This window comes from Cygnus olor, chromosome 2, assembly GCF_009769625.2.
Source record: "Cygnus olor isolate bCygOlo1 chromosome 2, bCygOlo1.pri.v2, whole genome shotgun sequence".
Lineage (NCBI taxonomy): Eukaryota > Metazoa > Chordata > Aves > Anseriformes > Anatidae > Cygnus > Cygnus olor.
In genome coordinates this window covers 110,938,286-110,961,264 of record NC_049170.1, presented here as the reverse complement: position 1 = coordinate 110,961,264, position 22,979 = coordinate 110,938,286, and the positions used below count along the sequence as shown (strand labels likewise).

The 22,979-nt window shown below is 39.6% G+C and overlaps 1 protein-coding gene across 3 annotated transcripts in view; it reads right to left on the bottom strand.

The window, feature by feature from the left end:
• The window catches only part of MIB1 (MIB E3 ubiquitin protein ligase 1), a 77,951-nt gene that overhangs the window by 36,554 nt on the left and 18,418 nt on the right, over positions 1–22,979 (bottom strand). For all 3 annotated transcript variants that reach the window (XM_040547836.1, XM_040547835.1, XM_040547837.1), the window contains exons 5-12: positions 19,533–19,599; positions 14,683–14,887; positions 11,061–11,244; positions 10,602–10,746; positions 9,601–9,734; positions 8,446–8,553; positions 4,444–4,641; positions 1,746–1,897 (exon numbers count right to left, since the gene is read on the bottom strand). In XM_040547836.1, coding sequence (XP_040403770.1) covers positions 1,746–1,897; positions 4,444–4,641; positions 8,446–8,553; positions 9,601–9,734; positions 10,602–10,746; positions 11,061–11,244; positions 14,683–14,887; positions 19,533–19,599 — 1,193 coding nt within the window. The remainder of the gene's footprint in view (positions 1–1,745; positions 1,898–4,443; positions 4,642–8,445; positions 8,554–9,600; positions 9,735–10,601; positions 10,747–11,060; positions 11,245–14,682; positions 14,888–19,532; positions 19,600–22,979) is intronic.

Sequence of the window (22,979 nt, the reverse complement as noted above, 5' to 3'; positions counted from 1 at the left end):
TTCACTTTTATTTCCATTCATTTCTTCCCAGGCTGATGTGTAAAACATCTAATTTTGTGAACAAAAGAAACCACAACTTCCACAATGGAGACAAGATTCTCTCTGTTTTACCTGCTTCAGAAGTGCTCAAATACAGCTGCAACCAAAAAGTAGATATCTAACTGCTTTACATATCTCACCTGTCCAGATGCTAGTGAAAACTCATGTATGGGAGTTACCTACACAGGGTTCAAATCACTAATATTGGAAATATTTTCTTATTCTTCCAGTAAAATCTTTTGTAAAGGAGAGGGGATTCTGGGAAAAACTGTACTATGCCTCACATTCTGCCAACTGTCCAACTGAACTAGTTCAAACCACAATTTTGATCCTTCCCTCAAAGAGAAAGCCCGTAGCCTCTAAAACATGCACTCACAGAAAAATCTTCAGCATCCCTAGGAAGAGATTCTTTTTCATACGCTTTCCCTGCATCTCATACTGGTATTTTCACACAAATCAACTGTTACAAGAAGGTAACGCAAAACAGGAAACTAAAGAATACTCCATCTAGGTAACTGGAGACAGCAAACAGCACTCCTGGTTAACGCTGTTATGTAAATATGGAGAATTCACATTAAATGAGTAAGTTACCAGCTCAGACTTGAAAGAACCACCTTCTGAACACCAAAAACATGCTCCCTTAACTACATCCCTAAAACACTCTCTTATAGACCTTTTACAGGCACTAGAGGAAACTGCAAATACATTTATTGTTCCTGTCAAAACAGCTCCAACCACTGCTTTTAACTTGGAAGTGCGATTCCATTCCTATACACACACAAATACTTGCATTTATTTTTTAACCATCAGTCTTGACAGTTACGTACTAAGAGACTAACCCAGATTTCATTCCCATATAAAATATACACCTCCTATTTCTCCATCTTCACTCAAATGAAAAGCAGCAGAATATAGTGAAGTTAAACAAGTAAACATACACCTTTCTTCATGCAAAGCACACCCAGTTCTCCACCATACGACAACATATTACTGAACTCTTTTCAGAATGACAGCCTTGAAAAAAATCAACATTTATCCATAATGTGATAAGCAAACAGCAAATCTTCCATGAAGTTCTGTGTAATCGTTTCTAAAAACTACCTTAACCGAAGGTTCAATGTAGATGTACAGCATGCAGCTAGCACAAAACAAATTATGCTTTAAAACTAACTTTTTCAGAATGTGAAGCTATATAAAACCTGACATGAGAAATTCCTTCTGTAGATGCTTTTGAGGAAACAAAACTAAATCTTTCCTATACTGTCAAACCAATTTAATACAACAATCCCAAGATGACTTTATAACCACATGGTATCTTTAAAAATTACTCAAGTATTTCTAAAAACTCAAATCCCTTTCCCAATTCCAATATTTGGGAAGCACATTTTTACAAATGCTTTCTCAAGACCATGCTTATTAACTTCTCACTTGTCAAAACTTTCATTTGCAAAATTTTACCGTGAAGTTTCCCACAGATCTAGAGATACTTCAACACAGCACTGAACTGAGCGGATGAGTAGTTTCATTCTAATCACAGCTACTCATCTATTAGAAAGAATTCCTACCCAAGCAACATCAAAACCTAAGAAATACAATTATATGCAGGTTTAAGGATCTTTTGAAAGAATACCATGATTCTACACTCCCATGCACTTGCCTTCCTTTTACAAATGACGACAAAATAATCATTAAAAACCAATCTTTACCTAGGGTTTCCTCGTAGCGCGGCGTGGTGCAGAGCATTAAACCCATTGTTGTTGGTGATGGTAACATCTGCTCCAGCCTCTAACAGTACAGCCAGGATGTCATCCCGCTTCTTACTTATTGCGTCATGAAGTGGAGTGTCACCTTCAGAATCCTGAAGCCAGAAACAGCTCCCATCAGTTTTTGCGTGCATCCACATTAAAGAGAAAAGACACTTAAATATCACTAAGAAAACTGACTACACAAACACGCAACAGCTCTCCGTGCCTAAAAGTGGGGCTATATTGCAGAGTTCAGAGCAAGCCACCTCTGATCCTGCGCTGGTTTTGCAAACCTTTGAGTAGGTAATCCCAATAATCCCAATCCTGGGCTCCCAGCCTTCTGTGGTTACCCAGCTCTCAGAACTCCAAACCAATGGACTCCAAAAATGGTTCAAGTACGCTGTCCATCTGACAGAACTGAGGACACTGGTGTAGGCATCAGCTTCCCCGTGCCTCACACCCAAATTGAGCTGATGCCCAAATTACAATTTCTAAGTAACAGGACAGCAACAAAGACTAACCCAGCAGAGGAGACCAGCCGGGAGGGGTAAGGCTGGTAGTTCTGAGTGATGATGGCTAAGACCAAACTAGCAATTAACCGTGTAAAAGGCAATACCAAAAAAGACACTACGAAATAAAAGCATAAGCAAAACAAAAAATAAAACGCAGCCCAAGTAGTAAACTTAGGCACATCTGTTCTAACTGAAGCACATCATTTTCCATGAAGCAAAGGCCAATGTCACAAGCAATATTAAGCTTTTAAACTTGTTATGGCTAATACCAGATTACATTACGCAAGGTACATGAAAATATTTCAGTGCATAATTGAAGGCAAATAACTCATATTTTTAGCTTGTCATTGTATTTTTCAAATACCCCCAAAAAGGGAAAATACTTTTTATTCCTAGAAGTAATTTGTACGTTATTTATTCAAGGACTCAGATGGTAGAACTGAAAAGGAATGCCCCATGACTAACAGTCAGAGAACACATCCATTTATGCTTATTTGCTTCTATAGGCAAACTCTCCAGATTTATGCTTCCAGTAAAATCCTAATGCCATATAAGTCAGGAAGGCTTTTGTCACTGACACTGACTCAGCTGGTAACTGATAAACACAGGAACTGAACATTTTAGCAATACACTGTAGTATGAAAACAAATCTTTACCAACTTTACAGTGAGAATCACCAACTGCTAAACAAAAAGTGCCAAATAGTAGAAATACTTGAACCAGTGTGAACCAGTTTGCCAGAATTAAACTATGCAGCTTTTATTCACTTTAATTGATCCTATTTCCTGAATTTACTGTTTGTAGGCTAATATACATTTTTGTTTACACAGTGAATTGGGTTAAACAGTAGGGTGCTGGCCAGTTAAATTCCAGTCATGCCTCAGTCTGACCCTCCTGTGCTCTGATCCACCAAAATCAATCACCAACTCACACTTGCGCATGAGAGTTCCTCTGCATACATGCAGGATCTGAAAGTTCAGTATTTTCAGTGACAATTATATTTTCCAGGTGGAGTTTCATAGCAGCATTCTACTGAGCTTTTCAAACCAAACACGCTTCTATAATTTAAACTCGAGATACTCACTTTGGCTATCCATATCTCATCCATCATTATATGATGGACACAGCCACCCTTTACAGGACTCAGCCCAACAGACTCCTTATTTATCTTATGTTCAACAAATACTAACTAGGGTCTGGATAGCTGACACAGCTCATCCCTCAGCAAGATCAAGCGAGTGCCTGCAAAGCCAGGTGAAAGCAGATGAACAATCACTATATTTGCTAATTTTAAGAAAATTTGCTCATCTTTTGTTACACAGATATACAGTTTCAAAAATCCTACTGCTTTTTGACATTGTGGCAGAACGAGAGAATTAATGTGTCATTACAATATATCTTGATTTTCCCAGGACATTACAGCTTTTTCTTTCTGTTGCAAACCTCTTCAAACTTCACCATTCTGATTTCTTCCACTAATGCACTGCATTCACAACGCGGCTGCGTTCAGCTCCTGCAGAATGTGGATGCCTGCTTATTTGACAGCTGGTTTCTCCTCTACCTTCTCAACAGGAGGCTGCACTCATATGTCGCAGCTTCCGCCGCATTAATTATGGATAAAACTCACTCCCTGTGTAATTATGGTACTTGAGGCCCTATACATCACTGCTTTTTAGATAAAATTTAAATTTAAAAGAGAATTTGGCTAAACAGTTTTAACAATGATAGGTCAATTCTTAAAGAAAGGTTTCTTTTAATGAAACATTCCACAGTATCACCAGCCAGAAAAAATGCAAAGCTGTGGCTTGCAGAAGGAGCAAACAGCTGCAGATTCAATAGAGGAGGAGTTAAACAGGAGAAAAAGTTAACCATTACAGATAACTACAGTCTGTGAAAATACCAATTAACACGAACTGGTTTGAATAAGTCAGGTGCCTATATCTGGCTGTCAAGAAAATAAATTAATATAAGAACATTTTTATTACAGTTGATCATGTTAGGACAGAGGCTGGGACAGATAACTTCACAAGATCTGTTCTTTTCAGCCCCATTTTCCATAATTCTTCTATCACCTATACACAGCATCCACACACAGCAAATCAAAATTAAATACCTAAAAAGTGAATCTATATCACCATTTACATTACCTGGAGACTAGGATGGCAGCCAAAGTCCAATAAAGTCTTCACAACTTGTAGGTGACCTTTGTTGACAGCAATATGAAGTGGAGTCTGCCTCCGTTTGTTGCGAGCATTCAAATCTGCACTGCCGCGGTGCAAAACCTCTATCACAGCACCCTCGTCACCAAAGGCTGCGTGATGGACAGCCCGGTCTCCATCTTTGTCCTAAAGCAGAAACATTATTTTGATCCAGTGTACTCCACATTTCCTTTCAACAAGATGATGAATTTAAACTGAACCGTTACACATACTCAATTTCTTCAAAGAAAGAGAATTAAATAACCTCAACGCCTTTCAAATACTGAAATAATTAAAAAATTGATCAAAATACAAATAATAATGAAGAATCTCTGTATGCAAATATACACATTCTTTATGACATTCAATACCATATGCAACTATTGCCCTCATACACGACCAAACAGAAAACTCAACAACAACAAAACAAAAAAATAAAAATAACAAAAAATAGCACCCACCCAGTAACTAAGGGTAACCTGTTCTGTACCTCGTAAGTGCCACAGATACCTACCTAATCATGGTATAAGATGAGAATTGGTCATATAATTAAGCTAGTATTTATTAGGGTTTGTTATGTGTCTTAGTTTACAGTAAATAAACATTTTCCAAAGGTAATCTGAGATTGGTGCTGAAATTATATAGAGGTTCTGATTCTATGATGAACCTTCACAGCATTAAAACTCTGATTAAATGCAGTTTGTTTCAGTTTCATCCAAACCGGAAATTACATAATGAAAACCATGAATTTGTCAGTCAGGGTTATTTTAACATCCAGAAGAGTGGATTTGGACTTCATAATCTTCGTGGGTCCCTTCCAACTCAGGACATTCTATGATTATATGAAACATTTAAAATACTTAAGTCATTTCAACGTTAATGTCAGAATACAAAAAGCAAAAAGTAAAATGGAAGGTATAAAACAGATTTCAATGATATAATAACTTCCATAAGCTAGCTGTCTAAATTTGCGTGCACAGTGGAGTATTGCTATGTATTTGCAAGATCTAATTTTGACAATAGAAAAATACTGAAAATTGTAGACAGGAGATAAAATCATGATTGATCAAGGGTGCACCAAATGTCAACAGAATCCTTACTGAATAAGCCTAATTTCTTTTATCAATTCCATTCCCCTTCAGAAATGTTTCTCTAAAGTTGTTTTTATTAGTGTAACACACTCCTAATACACTTTTACATCAACGCAGAAATTAGTAGCTCTTAAAATAAATTTCTTTGCACAAAAAATAACAATGAGACTATTTAAAGCCTTTTTTACAAAACGATGGAAGTACACTTTGCTAGCTACTAAATGCATCATTTTGGAAATGCTAATACCATTTTCAAGACCTTCAGGGCAGTAAACAGCAACTTCAATTAATTTTGCTATTTTTATGCCTTCTGAATCAACTCATGCTACAAAATTGCCTTTCAAAATAACAAGACTCCTTCTCAGGATCATCTAATACAAGCAAACAGTCAGAAGCGTCCAAAGCTGTTCATCCAGTATGGTAAAGGATCAGAAGGGGAAACATTTTGGTATTTCCCATCAAGTTATAACGATCCCTAGGAGATGGCAGCACTGTCAAACTGTTACAACACTGACTTCTGCAGAGCAATTTAGAGGTAAGTGGTAATTTCTGTCTTTTCGTATTTACAGTCTGCAAAGTTCACTGAGATACTTCCTGATGAAACCCCATATAATTATTTTACAGTTTTAACGCATTCCAATTTTGAGACAAAACCATGGTTTTATGAAATCTTAACGTACAGAATTCATTCTTTAATGAGTAGAGGTCCCTTATTTCTAATAAGGGCATTATTACAAATGCCTTATTTCTAGCTCACCAGCAAAACAGGAAATCTCAGGAGCTAAATCCCAACCAGTAACAAAATGCTTTCTGACTAAACAGAGGCCACCTGAACTCATAATTAAGTTGATATAAGCATAAAGGAGACAACACCACCAGGGCATCCCCAGAAAATGTCACCATGAATAAATATAGTTTGCAAAGCAGGCAAAGTAAGGATTTTTATTCATTGCTTCCATGCCACAGACAGTGAAGTAAACAGACTGAAGTTTTGCTCTGTGCTTAATGGGGTGACTCTGCAGCATCTTCTAAAGCCTACAACATATGTTAATATAATGCTAAGAGCCCAAGCACAGAAGGTTGTTTTTCTGTTATCCAAACAATGACTGGGCCCACTATTAGTTTCTGAGCATTCTATTAAGCTTTAATTTATATTCTGAGTAAGAGAAATTTGACAGATCCTTCTTGTGCTCCACAAAATGAACAAAGGCTACACCATCAATGCATATAAAAGAGGTAAAATGCAAATATTACAATCTGCTGGTAGAAAATTCTCTCAGGAGCAATCATTCTAAAAAATTAAACAAGAAATCCTTTCATTTTAAACTGAGAGCAGAGTTGGAAGTTGTATTACTCTCTGCTCAAACTTTCTTTAATTAGGAATCAGAAACTTCCTTATAACTGAACACTGTATATAAGAAACAGGGTAAGTATCTGAGGTTGGAGATGCAGCGTCTGACAGTATTTTCCTCCTCTGAATGCCACAGGCAGTGTGCTGGCCTACTGCTACCAGGCTTCATCCACTACAATCCCATACTAGCTTTACACGGTTCTATATATGAATTATATTTCACATAATTAAAGGTGTTAAAGAACTGGGTATTCAACCTTTGTAATACTGTCAGCAGGAGGCTAGTTTGGGAATGTAATTATGGTAAGAAAAGAGGGTTTTCACACACTGTGACATTTAAAAGAATTATCTGACCCACACATTCGACAGTGCAAGGCAGGGAAGCAGAAAAAGGACTCAAACAGGAAAAAAGGAATAATGTATTCAGTATACAATTCCCTGTTACTTAGAGCAAATTCAAGATCAAACTGTTTTAAAAAACATTTCCACAAAAATACATCTAGATAAGAACATTACGGAAGACAGTATGTAGTTTCCCGCCATGTAGTTATGTTTCCCATATGTTCCCCCAATGGAGAAAACAAAAATAAAAATAATTAAAAAAACATTTCTCAGTAGACATAAAGCTATCGAGTAGGCTATTTCTTAATTAAAAAAAATGCAGTTGCAGCTTATTGTTCAACTAATGAAAGAAAGCCAAAATAAGTTCTGTGTAATTCTGAAGAGTTAACAGAGCATTAATAGAGCTATTATAGATAGTGCAAACTATCGATAGTTTGCACGATAGTGCAAATTACTACTTAAATGAAAGCGATGTTTTCTCCCCATGAAGCCAAAATTTAACCCTCAGGTGAAAGTTAGAACAACCTAAGATCCATTTTGCCTTCTTACAAAAGGCAGATAGTGATATAATAAGGAATCAGTTACAGTAACGAGGAAACATTTTTTCTAAAAGAGTTTGGTGCCTTACAAGTACTGATCATAGGCAGCAAAAGATGCAATTAATTTCCCAATAGCTAACAAGGAGGAAGAAAAGGGACAGATGTACACAAGGTATCAGTGCAGACAGGGAATCAATATCCTGATGGTCAGAGTTCTGTGCGCTGTAGAATTCATAGCCACTAGAAAAAGGAAAAGTAATCTCTCACATCACTCCCACCTCTCATTCACCCCCCACACAAAACAGAAATGCACACACTGAATGGCAGCTTTTAAATACAAAGCTACACATCTTGTACTAAACACACGATGCTTTGTAAGATCCTGTCCAAGAAAGGCAATTTGTATAAAATATAGTCCTATTCATTTCTGTGCAACCTGGCTATTTACTATTTTAAAAACATTCTTCCCTACATTTCCAATTACACTGCATTTTTTTTAATAGTTAGCTACCAACCAGAAAAGCAAAGACAGTTTGCCTGTCACCAGGCACACTTTGTATTTCTGTACATAGCAAAGTTTAAAACTTAAAGGGACAAAAAGTGTATATCTTAAAAATATTTAATTTACCTCTGCTTCTACATCCACATTCTGTTTCAGAAGCAACTTCAAAATGTCAACATGGCCATTCTGACTAGCCGCTTGCATGGCCGTGTGTCCAGCACATTGTCCATTTACCTGGAAGCATATTAATACTTTGAGATCATCTGCAAGATACACACATGCATATCTATGAGACACTGTATACATTCAAATGTCTTAGAAAACTTAAAGCAACAGCATATCACAGCACATGAAACTACGAAAAGAACTATTTTTAGACAGCTGTCTTTTTGACATACATTAGGATCTCCTAGGAGAAGATCTCCATTTCATTTTTATAGAATTATCTGGATTGAAGGAAAGACGCAACAAAGGGATTTACCTTAAACATCACGACCTTAATGATAGCTAGATATAAAAAAAAAAAATCACCTTTGGGCTACTGTAAAGGCAAGATTTTGAGAACATGTCTCAGAATGATGCCAATTCTCTGTTCTCAGAATGATGACAGCTCTCTCTCATCATACTTTTCTAATTTATGTCAAGAACAGGAGTCAATCTGAACAAAATACCATGCTTTGTATAATCTTGAGCTACAGATTACGCCTCAGATTTGATGGAGTTTAATCTCTGTTGTAGTGAGAAAAACATCTCGTGATTTCCAAGCATGTTCCCTGAAGGAAGTCCTATAATTCTTAAACATTTTCTTTTAGATTTTTCACTGTTATGTGATTATACAATTTGGTAAAAAGTACCTGACAAAGAACATTAGGTGGTCTACTTCATGAATTAGAAAAAGAAAAAAATAAAACAAAACCAACACACACAAAAACCACCTAAACCTCCTTCCTTTTATCTTGAAACAAAAGGAGTTGAAGACCCTTCACTAATTGCAAGTGTTTGACTCTCTGCCCTGACTCTGGAAGACATACGCCTGAAGGTATTTTAATTCACAGCAGACAACATAACACAAAACTTGTCCAGTGAAAAAAAGGTACTAAGCAGCATTTTCATATATTCCCCAGCACATTTCATAGGACAACAAATAGAAGAGACACTGGAACCAGTTGTATTGCCTCTACGCAGACACACTACTGTCTGGCAAGGGTTATCTAGGACAACTTAACTTCTTTTAGTATTACAGGTCTCCAGAACAAGCCCCCTCCAGAACTTAACACTCACATCCACATCTGGTCTCTTTAGCAGATCTTCCACTTTAGCAACATCTCCATTGGCAGCAGCTTTAACCAATTCTTCATTGAGATCTCCAGATTCTTGGGTTTCAAATAGCTTCTTCAATAGCTGGGACAATCTCTCTACAATTATTAAACAAAGCACAGTTAAGATTACAGTTCTAGTCACAAAAGAACAGAAAAATAAGTGAAATTTGTTCCAAAATACACATACATAGTAATACACAAAGCATCATAAAATGGCAGCTTTAATTTACTATTCAGTTTCGAGGAAACACTGCACCCCATTATCCTTTACACAGTAGAGACTGTCACATCACGTATTTCACAACAAAATTGATTTAACCACAAATAGCTTGTCTACTGTGAAATACAAAAGGGAGGGGGAAGAAGGTAAAAATGTATGTTGATGTATTACGCTTTTTTAGTCTTCTAGCTTAACTTCATGTTAGACTAAAAAAAAATCTCCCACTGTGATTAGTTAAAGATTGTCTAATTAAGTTGAAGACAATGCATTTAAGGAAAGAATACTATCCTGAGTAACTGCTTGCAACAAATTCCTGCCTTATGCTTGTTATCCCACAACACCTTTTAAACAAGGAACAAATATGCTGCTTGCTACACCCAGTAACACACTCTTCATGCCTTAGAGCCTATTCCAGTCTAATGTGTCTTCTAATCACTTCAATTTTAAAGCCCTTGGAGCTGCACTGTTTTAAAGCCCTCCAAGCTTGCATTACACTTGTACTGTAGCCAAACAGAAACATAAATTTGGAGTTTTTACATCTTATCAAGAGAAGACTGAATAACATCTCCATACCCACTGCAAGCTTATTCTTGTATCTCTCTGTGAAGTTAACGTTGGATTAGCTGAACCCTGGGTCTGAGTTTTATTAACCTAACTTACAAATAATGTACTGGTACTTAACAATTTTGTGATTAACACTACTACTCAACATACATACGTTACAGGTTATTCTTCAAACTTACCACCAGACGCATTACTTATAGCGGATCCTGCTGATGCCACCTTTGAGACAGCTGCTGGATTATACGTCCAAGATGTCCCACAGACCTCCACCTTTAAGTCACTATCTGAATAGATCTGCTGGACACGACCAACTTTACCCAAAGTCTGCATTGAAGAAAGCATCAAGTGTAAATAATACTAAAAATAAAATATTGAGAAATCTGAAAGTTATAACAAAACACAGATTTTATGAAGTCTGTTGTGTAATAGTACAGTCACTAATCCCTTTAACTAAGTTTGATCAGGCTAGGCAGATTACTATAGCTGAGCAAGTGTTACCCTGCTTAGTGAAGTACACTTTCTCCGACTTAGAAGAAAGTCGCAACTGACTCCCATAACCTCCAGGTACTTTAATAATCACAATCAGAAAAATTATATGAGTTGTATGATTCTGATAGTCCAAACATACAACTACTTACAGGAAGCATTGCTTCAGCCCACTCTCCATGACCTCTTTGAAGAAGCTTGATTCGCTCCAAGTCATAGCATACTTGAACAAGGTCACCCACTTGAAACTGAGAGGTACCTCCTTCTGCACCTTGAGCAGCATCTCCACTTCGGACAACGTTGGCTTTGGTGAGAACAGCTGGATTAAACGTCCACCTAGACAATGAATCGTTTAAAGCAGAGTCTAAACTTGGGAAGTGAAAGTATGCTTAAAATAATCTCCTTGTATGCCTAAAGCTCTCTACAATTTGATAGTATGTCATATATGCTGCTAACCATTTTTTTGCCCATACACGTCTGTGGCTCTTTAGTTTAATACTGCCAGGTAATCCTCAGAGATGTATGTTTCTGAAACAAAGAAGAAATATCCTCCCAGACAAATGGGAAGCAAGCTCACAACAACTTTATAGTCCTGAAAGTAGCTACACAATTCGTTTATTTTTTCAGGGCAAGAAGGAGACAAGTCAGTCTGTTTGGAAAGGGAAAGATTCAAATCGTCTCACAAAGAATTGTACTGTAAGAGAACAACAAAGAAAGAACTCAGGATTTTTCCCCTTCCCAAGTAAGAAGATGCAACGTTCAGTTTAAAAAATGTTCTCCATCAAATGCATGGCCTAGATGTACCTCAATTTTTAACTGAGCTACCCTCATTTGTACTGTAAGTTTTATTGGTTTACAGATATTCAGCTGTTTTTACGCTGGATTACATTATAGTATCTAATACAGTGGTGTGTCCTTTATGTGTCATTTAGTCTGGGGTTGACTTGCACTCAGCTTTCTGATCTCACTGAGAAGCAACAGATGATCTCTATAAAGTACAAAGTCAGGAAAGAGACCACAAGATAAATTGGCTCCCCTGACTGGCTTTGCAGCCATGACTGTCAGACAAAATGGTACTTGCACCCCTTCAGCTCACGTTAGCTGGGAAAATAGCTTTTTTTTTTTTTTTGCAGTACTTCACAATACTAACAAACAATATCCAGGGCCAATACATGAACGAATAACATGATATTGATCGATTACAGTGCTGAGCAATCACCAACTGCATGAAGCTCAATCAAAGCAAGTGTTGGATTCTGCACCTGGGACAGGGCAACCCTGGCTGTACGTACAGACTGGGGGATGAGGGGCTGGAGCAGCCCTGCAGAAATGGCTCTGTGGGGTCTGGTTCATGACAAGATGAATGAGAGCCACCAGTGAGCCCTGGCAGCCAGAAGGGCCAACCATACCCTGGGGTGCATCAGGCACAGCACTGCTCAGCAGAAATACTGAGTTTATGTCCAGTGGAAGAAGGGAGAGGCAACTCGGGGAGAGAACAAGGAAGTTGATAGCATATGCAGGGAAAAAATCAGAAAGGCGTGAGCTCAACCTGGCCACTGTGGTAAAACAACAAAAAATTTTTTTACAAATACATTAACAGTAAGATGGCCAAGGAGAATCTCCATCCTTTACCGAATGCGATGGAGAACACGACTACTATGGATAAGGAAAAGGCTGTGATTCTCACTGCATTCTTTATAAGTCTTTAATAGTCCAGTTATCCACGGGGTACTCAGCCTCCTGACCTGGAAGTCTGGAACAGGGAGCAGAATCAACCCCCCATGATTCAGGTAGAAACAGTAAGAGACCTGCCACTCCACCTGCACTGTCACAAGCCTATAGGGCCAGATCGAATCCACCCAAATGTGTTGAGGGACCTGGCAGATGTGATTGCTGAGCTGCTTTCCATCATCTATCAGTGGTCCTGGTCAACCAGAGAGGTCCCAGGTGACTGGAGCCCTGCTAACGTGACACCCATCTATAAGAAGGGTTGTAAGGAGGATCTAGGAAACTGCAGGCCTGTCAGCCTGACCTCGGTGCCAGAAAAGGTGATGGAACAGGTCATCTTGAATGCAATCACACAGCACATGCAAGACAATCAGAGGATCGGGCCAGTCAGTGTGGGTTCATGAAAGGCAAGTCCTGCCTTACCAACCCCATCTCCTTCTATGACCAGGTGACCCACCTGGTAGACGAGGGAAAGGTTGTTGACATAGTCTACCTAGACTTCAGCAAAGCCTTTGACATGGTCTCCCACAGTATTCTCTTGGATAAGCTGGCAGCCTATGGCTTGGACAGGTACACTCTTTGCTGGGATAAAAACTGGCTGGAGGGTTGCGCCCAGAGAGTGGCGGTGAATGGAGTTGAATCTAGCTGGCGTGAGTGGTATTCCTCAGGGGTCAGTGATGGGGCCCATCCTCTTTAATATCTTTATTCATGACTTGGATGAGGAAATTGAGTGCACCCTCAGTGAGTTCGCAGATGACACCAAGTTGGGGGAAAAGTGTCAATCTGCTGGAGGGTGGGAAGGCCCTGCAGAGGGACCTGGACAGGATGGGTCGATGGGCAGAGGCAAATGGGATGAGGTTCAACATGGCTAAGTGCTGGGCCCTGCACTTTGGCCACAACAACCCCATGCAGCGCTACAGGCTTGGGGCAGAGTGGCTGGAAATCTGTGAAGAGGAAAAGGATCTGGGGGTGTTGGTTGATGCTCACCTGAATATGAGCCAGCAGTGTGCCCAGGTGGCCAAGAAGACCAACGGCATCCTGGCTTGTATCAGGAATAGTGCAGCCAGCAGGAGCAGGGAGGTGATCGTCCCCCTGTACTCTGCTCTGGTGAGGCCACACCTCAAGTGCTGTGTTCAGCTTTGGCCCCTTACTACAAGAAGGACACGGAGGCCCTGGAGCATGTCTGGAGAAGGGCTACGAAGCTGGTGAAGGGCCTGGAACACAAGTCCTGTGCGGAGCGGCTGAGGGCACTGGGGTTGTTTAGTCTGGAGAAGAGAAGGCTCAGGGCAGACCTTATTGCTCTCTACAACTACCTGAAAGGAAGGTGTGGGGAGCTGGGGGTCGGCCTCTTCTCACAGGTTACTAGTGATAGTACTAGAGATGGCCTCAAGTTGCATCAGGGGAGGTTCATGTTGGAAATTAGGAGAAATTTCTTCTCAGAAAGAGTAGTCAGACATTGGAACGGGTTGCCCTGGTGGTGGAGTCACCATCCCTGGAAGCGTTTAAGGAATGTTTGGAAGTGGTACCTAGGGACATGATTTAGGGGGTAAATATTGGTGGTAGGGGGACGGTTGGACCAGATGATCTTGGAGGTCTTTTCCAACCTTAAAGATTCTACGATTAGATGACATCCCCAACATAAGAAGTTCACATCTTAACCCATTTTCCTGAAACCCCACAATACACTACTATTACCATTCCCCCTTAAAAACATGGGATACTTTGTAATTAAAAAAAAATAAAATATTGTATTAAGCTCTATCTTAGAAATAAGATACTCCACAGCTTTATTATTTTGGATTCAAACTTTCACTAAGTGTGAGAGGAAACAAACTTCTTTTCCCCCTAAAGTTTTAGATCTTTAAAGATCTGAGAGCTGCGCGATTACTCAAGTCCTTGTTACACGTTGCAAAAGGAATATAAAAATTCTCAGGGAATTCTTAATATACAGAAAAGGAGAAAAGAAAGTTTCTGGCAGCAAGTGATCACAAGCGCAGAAGGCAAAGACAGTTTCGTGAGATCAGTGATGAAGGCTATATAACAAACCTGTTGCCACTTGGGTATTGTACTACAATGTCATGATCCTCATCAATGCCACAAACTGTTCCAGTTGTTGTTAAGGTTTCAAACATGCCATCAGTCCATCCTCCGTGACCATGCTGCAAAGACTGTACAATTTCCAAATCAAGGTCAATGTTTACAAGGTCACCAATTTGCAGCCCACCAGGATTTCTGTTACCATTTTGCTCACCTGAAATGGAAGAAGAAGAAAATGTTCACATGGCCACGTTAATTTTCCAAGCAATCTAAACAACACAAATTCATTTCTGACACAGAACTGATACCCACAAGACCTCTCCATGTCTATGAAACTGCAGTGGCCAAGAGCTAAAAGGGAGGTAAACAAGTTAAAACCCCGAATCTCTGGGTATGGAATTACGTATTTCTCATTGAGTTTTCACGGCAAATAGTGAAAATGGTAAATGATAAATACTTGTGACTGGCTCCAGTATGACCTCTAACAGGGATGGTAACAGCTATGGTTCTAGGCATCAAAACAACTAGCTCTGATAGTTTTGAGGCATCATATACAGAGTGCCATGTACCGACTCAGAGGCTGAAAGATATGCCCAAGGAATTTTTTTATTTATTTTTTTTTTTACATTGCGTCAGTCCCTGGAATGAGGAGAAGCACTGGCAAAAGACTATCCAAAATGACTAACAATTAAAGTCCTTAACCTTGTAAGTGGGGATATGACTGCAAACAAGAAAACCCACAAATTTTTGTGCAAAAACCTTCTCCCTAAACCACGCCTGCTTTCAAAAGACACTTCATAGCAAGAAGTCAAAAGCTGGGGGAAAACAGCATACATCCACATACATCGAGCTGCATTAACTGATGAGAGAATGAACTTGTAGATCTGCTCGCTGACAGAACAAGAGGATGGTATCTGGTACCATCCACTGAATAGCAAGAGTGACAACTGCAGAACTCACACAGGTGGAGTTCAACAGCAACATCAGTGGCAAAGGAGAGGGTGAGCCTTTAATAACACTGCTGCCTTAAAGGGGAAAAAAAGGTGTTTCTCCTCTTCCAAGCAAGAAGCAATAATGGAGGAGGGGTCCTCACACTGTAATAAGTAGAAACACGTAGTTTGACGCACAGAGACAATAACATTCTTTGGAGGGAGACCTATTCCAGAGACCAAAATCCACACCAGATGTTGCAGCACTCAAAGTCTGCAGAGGACAGAATGGTCAAGAAGAGACTACAACGCTGCTTTAGAAGAAACTGCTAAGAGAGGAAACATAGCCATGAATGGATGCTCACGTTCAACGGACTTTGACTTCTATGACCACCCACGTTGTCACAGTGACTTGTCTCTGCCCTGGTCTTTGTTAAAGGACCTATAGACAGAACGCTATTTTGAGTCCGCACCCTTTACCTTTGCAACAAAACACTCAGAACATGGAAACAGCCAATTCTGCAAAGACAAAGTCAAAAAATATTTCTACAGAAAAGCTACTGATAAAGAACTCACTAAATAGAAAACTAATGATTTGAAGACAAACATTCCAGAGACAGCCATGATTAGACAGGGAAGAAAGAGCAAAACCAGCAAAGATTTATAGAAGCGTTAACTGGAGAAAGGGATATCTGAAGGTTATCTGGTCTGATATTCCACACAAAGATGACCTAGCAACGACCATCTGAGGTCAGCTACGGCTTTGTCTATCTCAGTTCTCAGAAAACACCCAAGGACTGAGGTTCCACAACCTAAGTAACTTTTTCCAGTGCTACTGTAGGCATTACAGAAAATTTCTTCAATACATGACCTGAACGTCTCAAGTCACACCTTCAGGCTACTACAATTTGTTGTTATACTATTTGCCTCAACTGACATTTTGGTATTACCATTTCGCTGAATCCGTAGATGAGGGCTGGGGGAGAAAGGTCCCTCCCACCATAAGCAAAGAGCAGGTTTAAGACCACCTGATGACACTGAACAAGTACAAGTCTATGGGGCCTGATGCCATACACCCCAGGGTCCTGAGGGAACTGGCTGAGGGAGTTGTCAAGCCTCTCTCCTTCATATCTGAAAAGTCCTGGCAGTCAGGCCATATGGTGACTGGAAAAAGGGAAACATCGCTCCCATTTTTAAAAAGGACCTTGTGAGGCCCAACTTGAGGTCCTGCATCCAGGTCTGGGACCCCCAGCACAAGAAAGATGTGGACCTGTTAGAACAGGTCCAGAGGAGGGTCATGAAGTTGATCAGAGGGCTGGAACACCTCTCCTATGAAGAAAGGCTGAGAGAGCTGGGGATGTTCAGCCTACAGAAGAGAAGGCTCCAAGGAGACCTTATTGCAGCTTTTCAATATTTAAAGGGAGCTTATAAAAAAGATGGAGAGTGACTTTTTGCTCATGCAGACAATTGCAGGACAAGGGGGAACGGTTTTAAACTTCATGAGGGAAAATTCGTATTAGATGTTAGGAGGAAATTCTTCTCTCAGAGGGTGGTGAGACACTGGCACAGGCTGCCCAGAGATGTTGTGGGTGCCCCATCCCTGGAGGTGTTCAAGGCCAGGTTAGATGAGGCCCTGGGCAACCTGGTCTAGTGGGTGGCATCCCTGCCCATGGCAGGGGGGCTCAAACTACATGATCTTTAAGATCCCTTCCAACTCAGCCATTCTACAATTCTATGAGCATTTTCAGTCACCCTTCAATTAGTAGTAGACAGCTAGTGGATTACATCTTCACCTCTTCCTTGCCAGACTAAACAAGCCCAGCTATTTCTCCTTGTAAATCATGTCCTCACACTCCCTTAACCACTTTGGCAAACCAACATCAGATGGAACCTCTAGAGTTTCTATTAACCTTTTTTGAACTGAAGGTGTGGAGGGTGAAAGTGTCAACACAAACTGGACACAGCCTCATTACCATTGAGAAGAAAAGGCCGCAAGTTGTGTCAGGGAGGTTTAGGTTGGGTATTAGGAGAAATTTCTTTATTGAGAGGGTTGTGCAGCATTGGAATAGGCTGCCCAGGGAAGTGGTTGAGTCACCATCCCTGGAGGTCTTCAAGAAATGTGTAGATGTAGAACTTACTAACATGTCCACCACTAAACCATGCTACTACTAGGTTAAAGGTTGGTCTAGATGTTCTTAGAGGTCTTTTCCAACCTGAATGATTCTGTAATTCTAATATAGCCCCGTATGCAGTTTGCTTTGTTTGCAGTGATGGCATACTGCCATCACATTTGGTATTCACTGCAACACCCGTGTCTTCCTCAGCAAGGCTCCTCACTTAGGAATGCAAAATTCCAAGTCTGTCCTGGTACATAGGGTTATTTTAACCATTCCAACCACTTCTGGTTGAAGTCCATGAGGTCTCCATTCACCAAATTCTTCACTTTCTCAAGATTTCTCTGAATTAAAGCTCTATTTTCCACTACATGGCTCAGCCAATTTGCTGTCACCTGCAGAGTTTCTGAGACTAGATTTGCCTCATCATAAAGGTCACTGAGGAGGTACTGAACAAAATTAGCCTCGGTATTTTGTCCTGACTACATGCTACTCTATTTTAATTAGGCCCCTGCTGGACTATTATTTGTACTCTACTCTAAATAACAGAAAGCTTCCAAAATAATTTCCTAGCTTTTAGTGCAAGTACAGATTTAAATTCACAGCATGAACGTATCTGTGAACTATGTTTAGAATACAAATGAAAGGGACAGATGTTCTACCAAAGAGTAAGATTGAGAAGATGGAGGATAATGTGGTTAGAATGATGAACAAAGTTCATTGTCATCCATTAAGAGCAACTTGATAAAGTGGAAGGGAAAGAATTTAAAGTCTCCTACTAACTTCAGTGATCAATATTCATGCACTCAAACACGGTATCACCCCAAAATAAGCTCATGTAGAAAGCACAGACCTGTACTTTTAAAGCATGCACCAAAACGAATACAAGGTATGCATAAGATCCTAGGTTTACCTGTGTGTAATAAAGAACTTATTTCTACTTTTACATTCCCACTTATGTCAGACTCAAGTGACAAAACTAATTTCAAGTACATAAGCAAGATACAAAGATCAGAATAACTTGCATTTTTACTTTCAAACAATTCCTCTACATGACAGTACACAGCTTTCTGGACAACATTATTGTTTTTTTTTTGTTTGTTTTATAAAAAAGGCAAACCTCTACTGTTTTTACATTTTTACCATTGCTGTCAAAAAGCAATAGTGCAAAAATCAAAATTTTCTGTAGTGTCCCATTTTATGACCAGATGTTTCACAAAGGAAATTACACATTAAGATAGAGAAATTTGTGCCAAGTAATCCATAAACTTTATTCCAATTTGCCTGTATTTCAAAAAAGAAAAAAAAAAAAGGAACATGTGGCAATTATTTTTATTATATATTCCATACATATTTGTAGCCCAGCTAAGACAAGAGGAATGTCACTGCAATAGCAGATGTGGGAAACTGCAACCAGGTTTTCACAACATATACTAGTATTAGCACAAAATAATAGGTTAAATTATATGTTCAAATGGGTTTGTTTATGGCTGAGTATATGCTACTTTGTTAAACATCTTTGAATATCTAAAGGTCTTAGAAGAATGCACAAATGTTTATCTCCTTAGAAATACAGTGCACAACATGTGACTATTTATTACTCATTCAACATTTAACAGCTGCCTTGCCATCAATTTGCCACATTGATACCAAATAACATTGAGGAAAGAATTACAGTTTATTATTAATGCACAGAAACACTACCATTTACAGTTCACTATGAGGGGGAGTCATTTTAGATTACAGCTGAAAAGAGAAATACACACTACATATGATTAACATGGATCAAAGCAAATTTACACTGTCTTCAACTCACCTAACACAGGACAATGGTCCCTGTAGAAAGAGCCTCCTTTTGCATCTTGGACACATTTCAAGTCAGACTAGGGAGAGAGATTAAGGCAACTTTAGTCCTCACTGACTGAGTCTCCAGGTTAACATAAATCAGTGAAACTAGAATTGAAATACACTCAGTTAAGGAAAAATGAAAATTTATGTGTACAGAAAACATACTCTGTGAAAGTCACTGATGCAAAAAAGCTCAAATACTTTTGAAGTTGTCAGCCTTGACGTTCTCAAGATTTGAGTAACACTTACCAATACAAACGGCTATAAAGTATACCAAATTTTTAACCCAAAAAGGTATTAAAATAACACATCTCCTTGGCATTGTTTTATATAGTTATCCTTAAAAAAATGCATATGAATACAAGCAAAGAAAGCAAGAAGTAACTGCAGACAGTGCTTGAGGCCACAGCCTTTTCTGTACGGTATTATTTCAGGCTCGCCAGTGCTGTCCCCTCTTCCCAAACATTTTTCTGACATATATTTTAAGAATTTAGAGAATAAAACCTAGCACCTGAATTCTAAAAACAGAACAAGTTCCTATGAAAAACATACAGAATACAAGGATGTGGGTTTTAATTAAGCTGAACTAAACATGATCATTTAAAGATAAAAGTTCAAAAGCATATGCCTTCAGAAAGATCATTTTATTATGTGAGGGACAGAAGTTTCAAGTGTGATAACCAGCTCCCATTCATAAAGCCAGGGGAGCTCCTGTAATCCTCCCTTCCTCTAGTTCTTTCTCTGTGTAACCCTTTAAGCCAAACGGCTACCATCTGGCATTGCTCCTTACGGATCAATCCTCACTAAACAAAGGGCATTTTGTGTGCATGATGGGCTGGGAAGGAGATTGGAAACCGTCTGTACATGTGTCAGAATATTCTAAGGGAATGGGGGAAGAAATAAAGAAGACAGGCGGCTGCGATCTAATCAACCCAAACTAAGCAAATGTTTTTTATAAATTATTTTTTTCCACACCTAGGATTTAGTGACAGACTGTACTCCTGCAAAAGGATTAAAATAAACTCGAGTCTTCCAAGTCACTGAGGGAGGCATTGATGACCACTCAGCTTCCCTCAGTGACCCAGACCTATGAAGAACGCACCATCACTTTCTGAAAAAAACAACAGAAACTGCCAGATTGAAATAATGAGATTTAGCTGCTCTCCAAAGTAGGAGAAAGGAGGAGTCAACTGGGCAGAGAACAGCCGGCCTGCAGCAGCGTGCTGCCACCCGGTGGGCAGGCCCTGGCTTCAAGTCGGCCAGGGACAAAAGGGCCACGCTGGCCGTCCCAGATGGCGAGCTGATGGACGACCACAGACCCATAATGGGCCTGGAAGCACTCGGTCCCATCCCCTGAACACAGCCTCCTGGGCCAGGCGACAATCACAGGTGCAGGAGTTGTTTTTCTTTCTTCACAGCATCGACCACAGAGTGCAGGAGGGTCCTACGCAGTTCTCCTTGCAGCCAGGCGATGTTCGGGTGCGTTACAGCAAGCATTAACTTACAGAGCGACAATGGCTAAAAAGCTAACTGCAGAAATAAAATATTCAGTAAAAGGCTAATTACTATCTTGAGGCAGAAATTCTCAGGAAGCAAGTTAGGATACCTTGATTTTTACAGAGTAACACAAAAACTTACAAATCTGCTCTCTCTCTCACTACGCAGCCTGCACCATGCACTATGCAGGCTATTTCTGGAGTGTGAAACTAAGCTGTAGCTTGATGTCCAGCATCAGCTTTACACTCATCTTCCTTCCAGCAACATGGTGGAGTCAATGTTAGATTACTACGGAGGAAAAGAGTGTGATCTATTACAGAAAAGCAAAGTAATGTGTTCATTTTTAACACGTATGTCTTCACCAAAAAATTGAAAAGGACTCAAAATGCACAGAAAGATGAGGCACTGACAGAGATTAAGGCAGTAAAAAACTCATATATACTGTATTTACAAAGAGTTCCTTTGACAACTTTGTGAACAGCACTACTAGCAAAAGTAACATCAACATAATACAGGCCTTAAAAATAAAACACAACATAACCAACCTTGAAAAAAAAAAATACAGGAGTTTTATGACAGGAAACTGTTCTTATTTGTACTTCAGTACCATGAAAATTGATTGAGCAACTAGAATTGTACTTGTAGCAAACCAGATACTAGTTTTATCAAAATTGGAAAACATGAAAACATGCTTTCTTCTGCCCAGGTCATTTAATTCAAAAATCAGGGGTGGTACTATGGCATCCTCCTCTAGGGACCTCATGGAGAGAGAGCCCCTAGTAAGGAAGGGGCACAAACACACACGAAGCCTGGCCACAGCGAGCTGACAGCACATCACCTCATCACCTAGCTTTGCTCCTCACTTGGAAAGTGCTGCTGTACTGTCCTTCAGAGACCTCCACTGGGATTTTTAGAAGAGCCTGAGTCTTGTAGGTGGACTGAAATGGCAGACCGTTTGGAGATTAGGTGTACAAGTGCCAAGGGGAATGTACCAAAAAACAGGAGAATTTGAAATGCAAGATTTAGACTCACTGTGATGTTGTGCACAGAAACAGAAGTAACAGCTGTGAGTCAGGTATAAATACCTGATGGAGACAAATATGCACAGATGAAAACAAAACGTAAGCTTTCATACATTAACTGAATGTAGAAATCATTCAGTGAACTCAGAAGATGGCTCCCTTCTGAGAAAAGAAACAGAAAAACAAGCTGTAGATTTTGTGGAATTTATGTATACTTAGAGAAGAGACAGGAACCCCAGTTAAGCAGAAAATCATTAAAATGAAAACTCAGTGGGTAATGACAGTTTCTGCCTACATCAATCTTCATTCTTTTACCATCTACCTACTGACTTTGCTGAAAAACTCTTTGCTTTTCAGCAGTATGTGACTGGATTACATCAAGATCATGATCATCTCAGCCAAATGGGGAATACAGAAAATGTAACAGCTGGCTTTGACTTACTATCCAATTATACCAATGAAAACCCAGCCATTTCATCATCATAAAAACTTCAAGGAATAAAAAAGTGTATTACAGCAATGTCAGCAGATGGTGTAAAAAGGGCCTTCATCTCTGACCTTGAAGAGTAAAACAGTGCCGAAGGAGCAGCTGCCTATTGGAATAATTGAGTTACTCCAATCAACACAAAAGGCCAGCCACCCAAACCAGGGAGGTAAGTTTGCAGATGTAATAAGGAGACCAGGTGTGCTAGGAAAAAGAAGAATGTTTGTGAAATAGCACCTACATCAGCAGTAAATACCAGGACAGAAATTAATACTGACCTGACAGTTAAACCAGCCAGAACCATGCCACAGCTGCAGGTGTTTGAGGTAGGAGGGAACACACCCTTCTAAAGGTCATTTTAAGTCTCAAAACTGAGAAATGCTTTTGGCAAGGAAACATGCCCTCGCAGGTC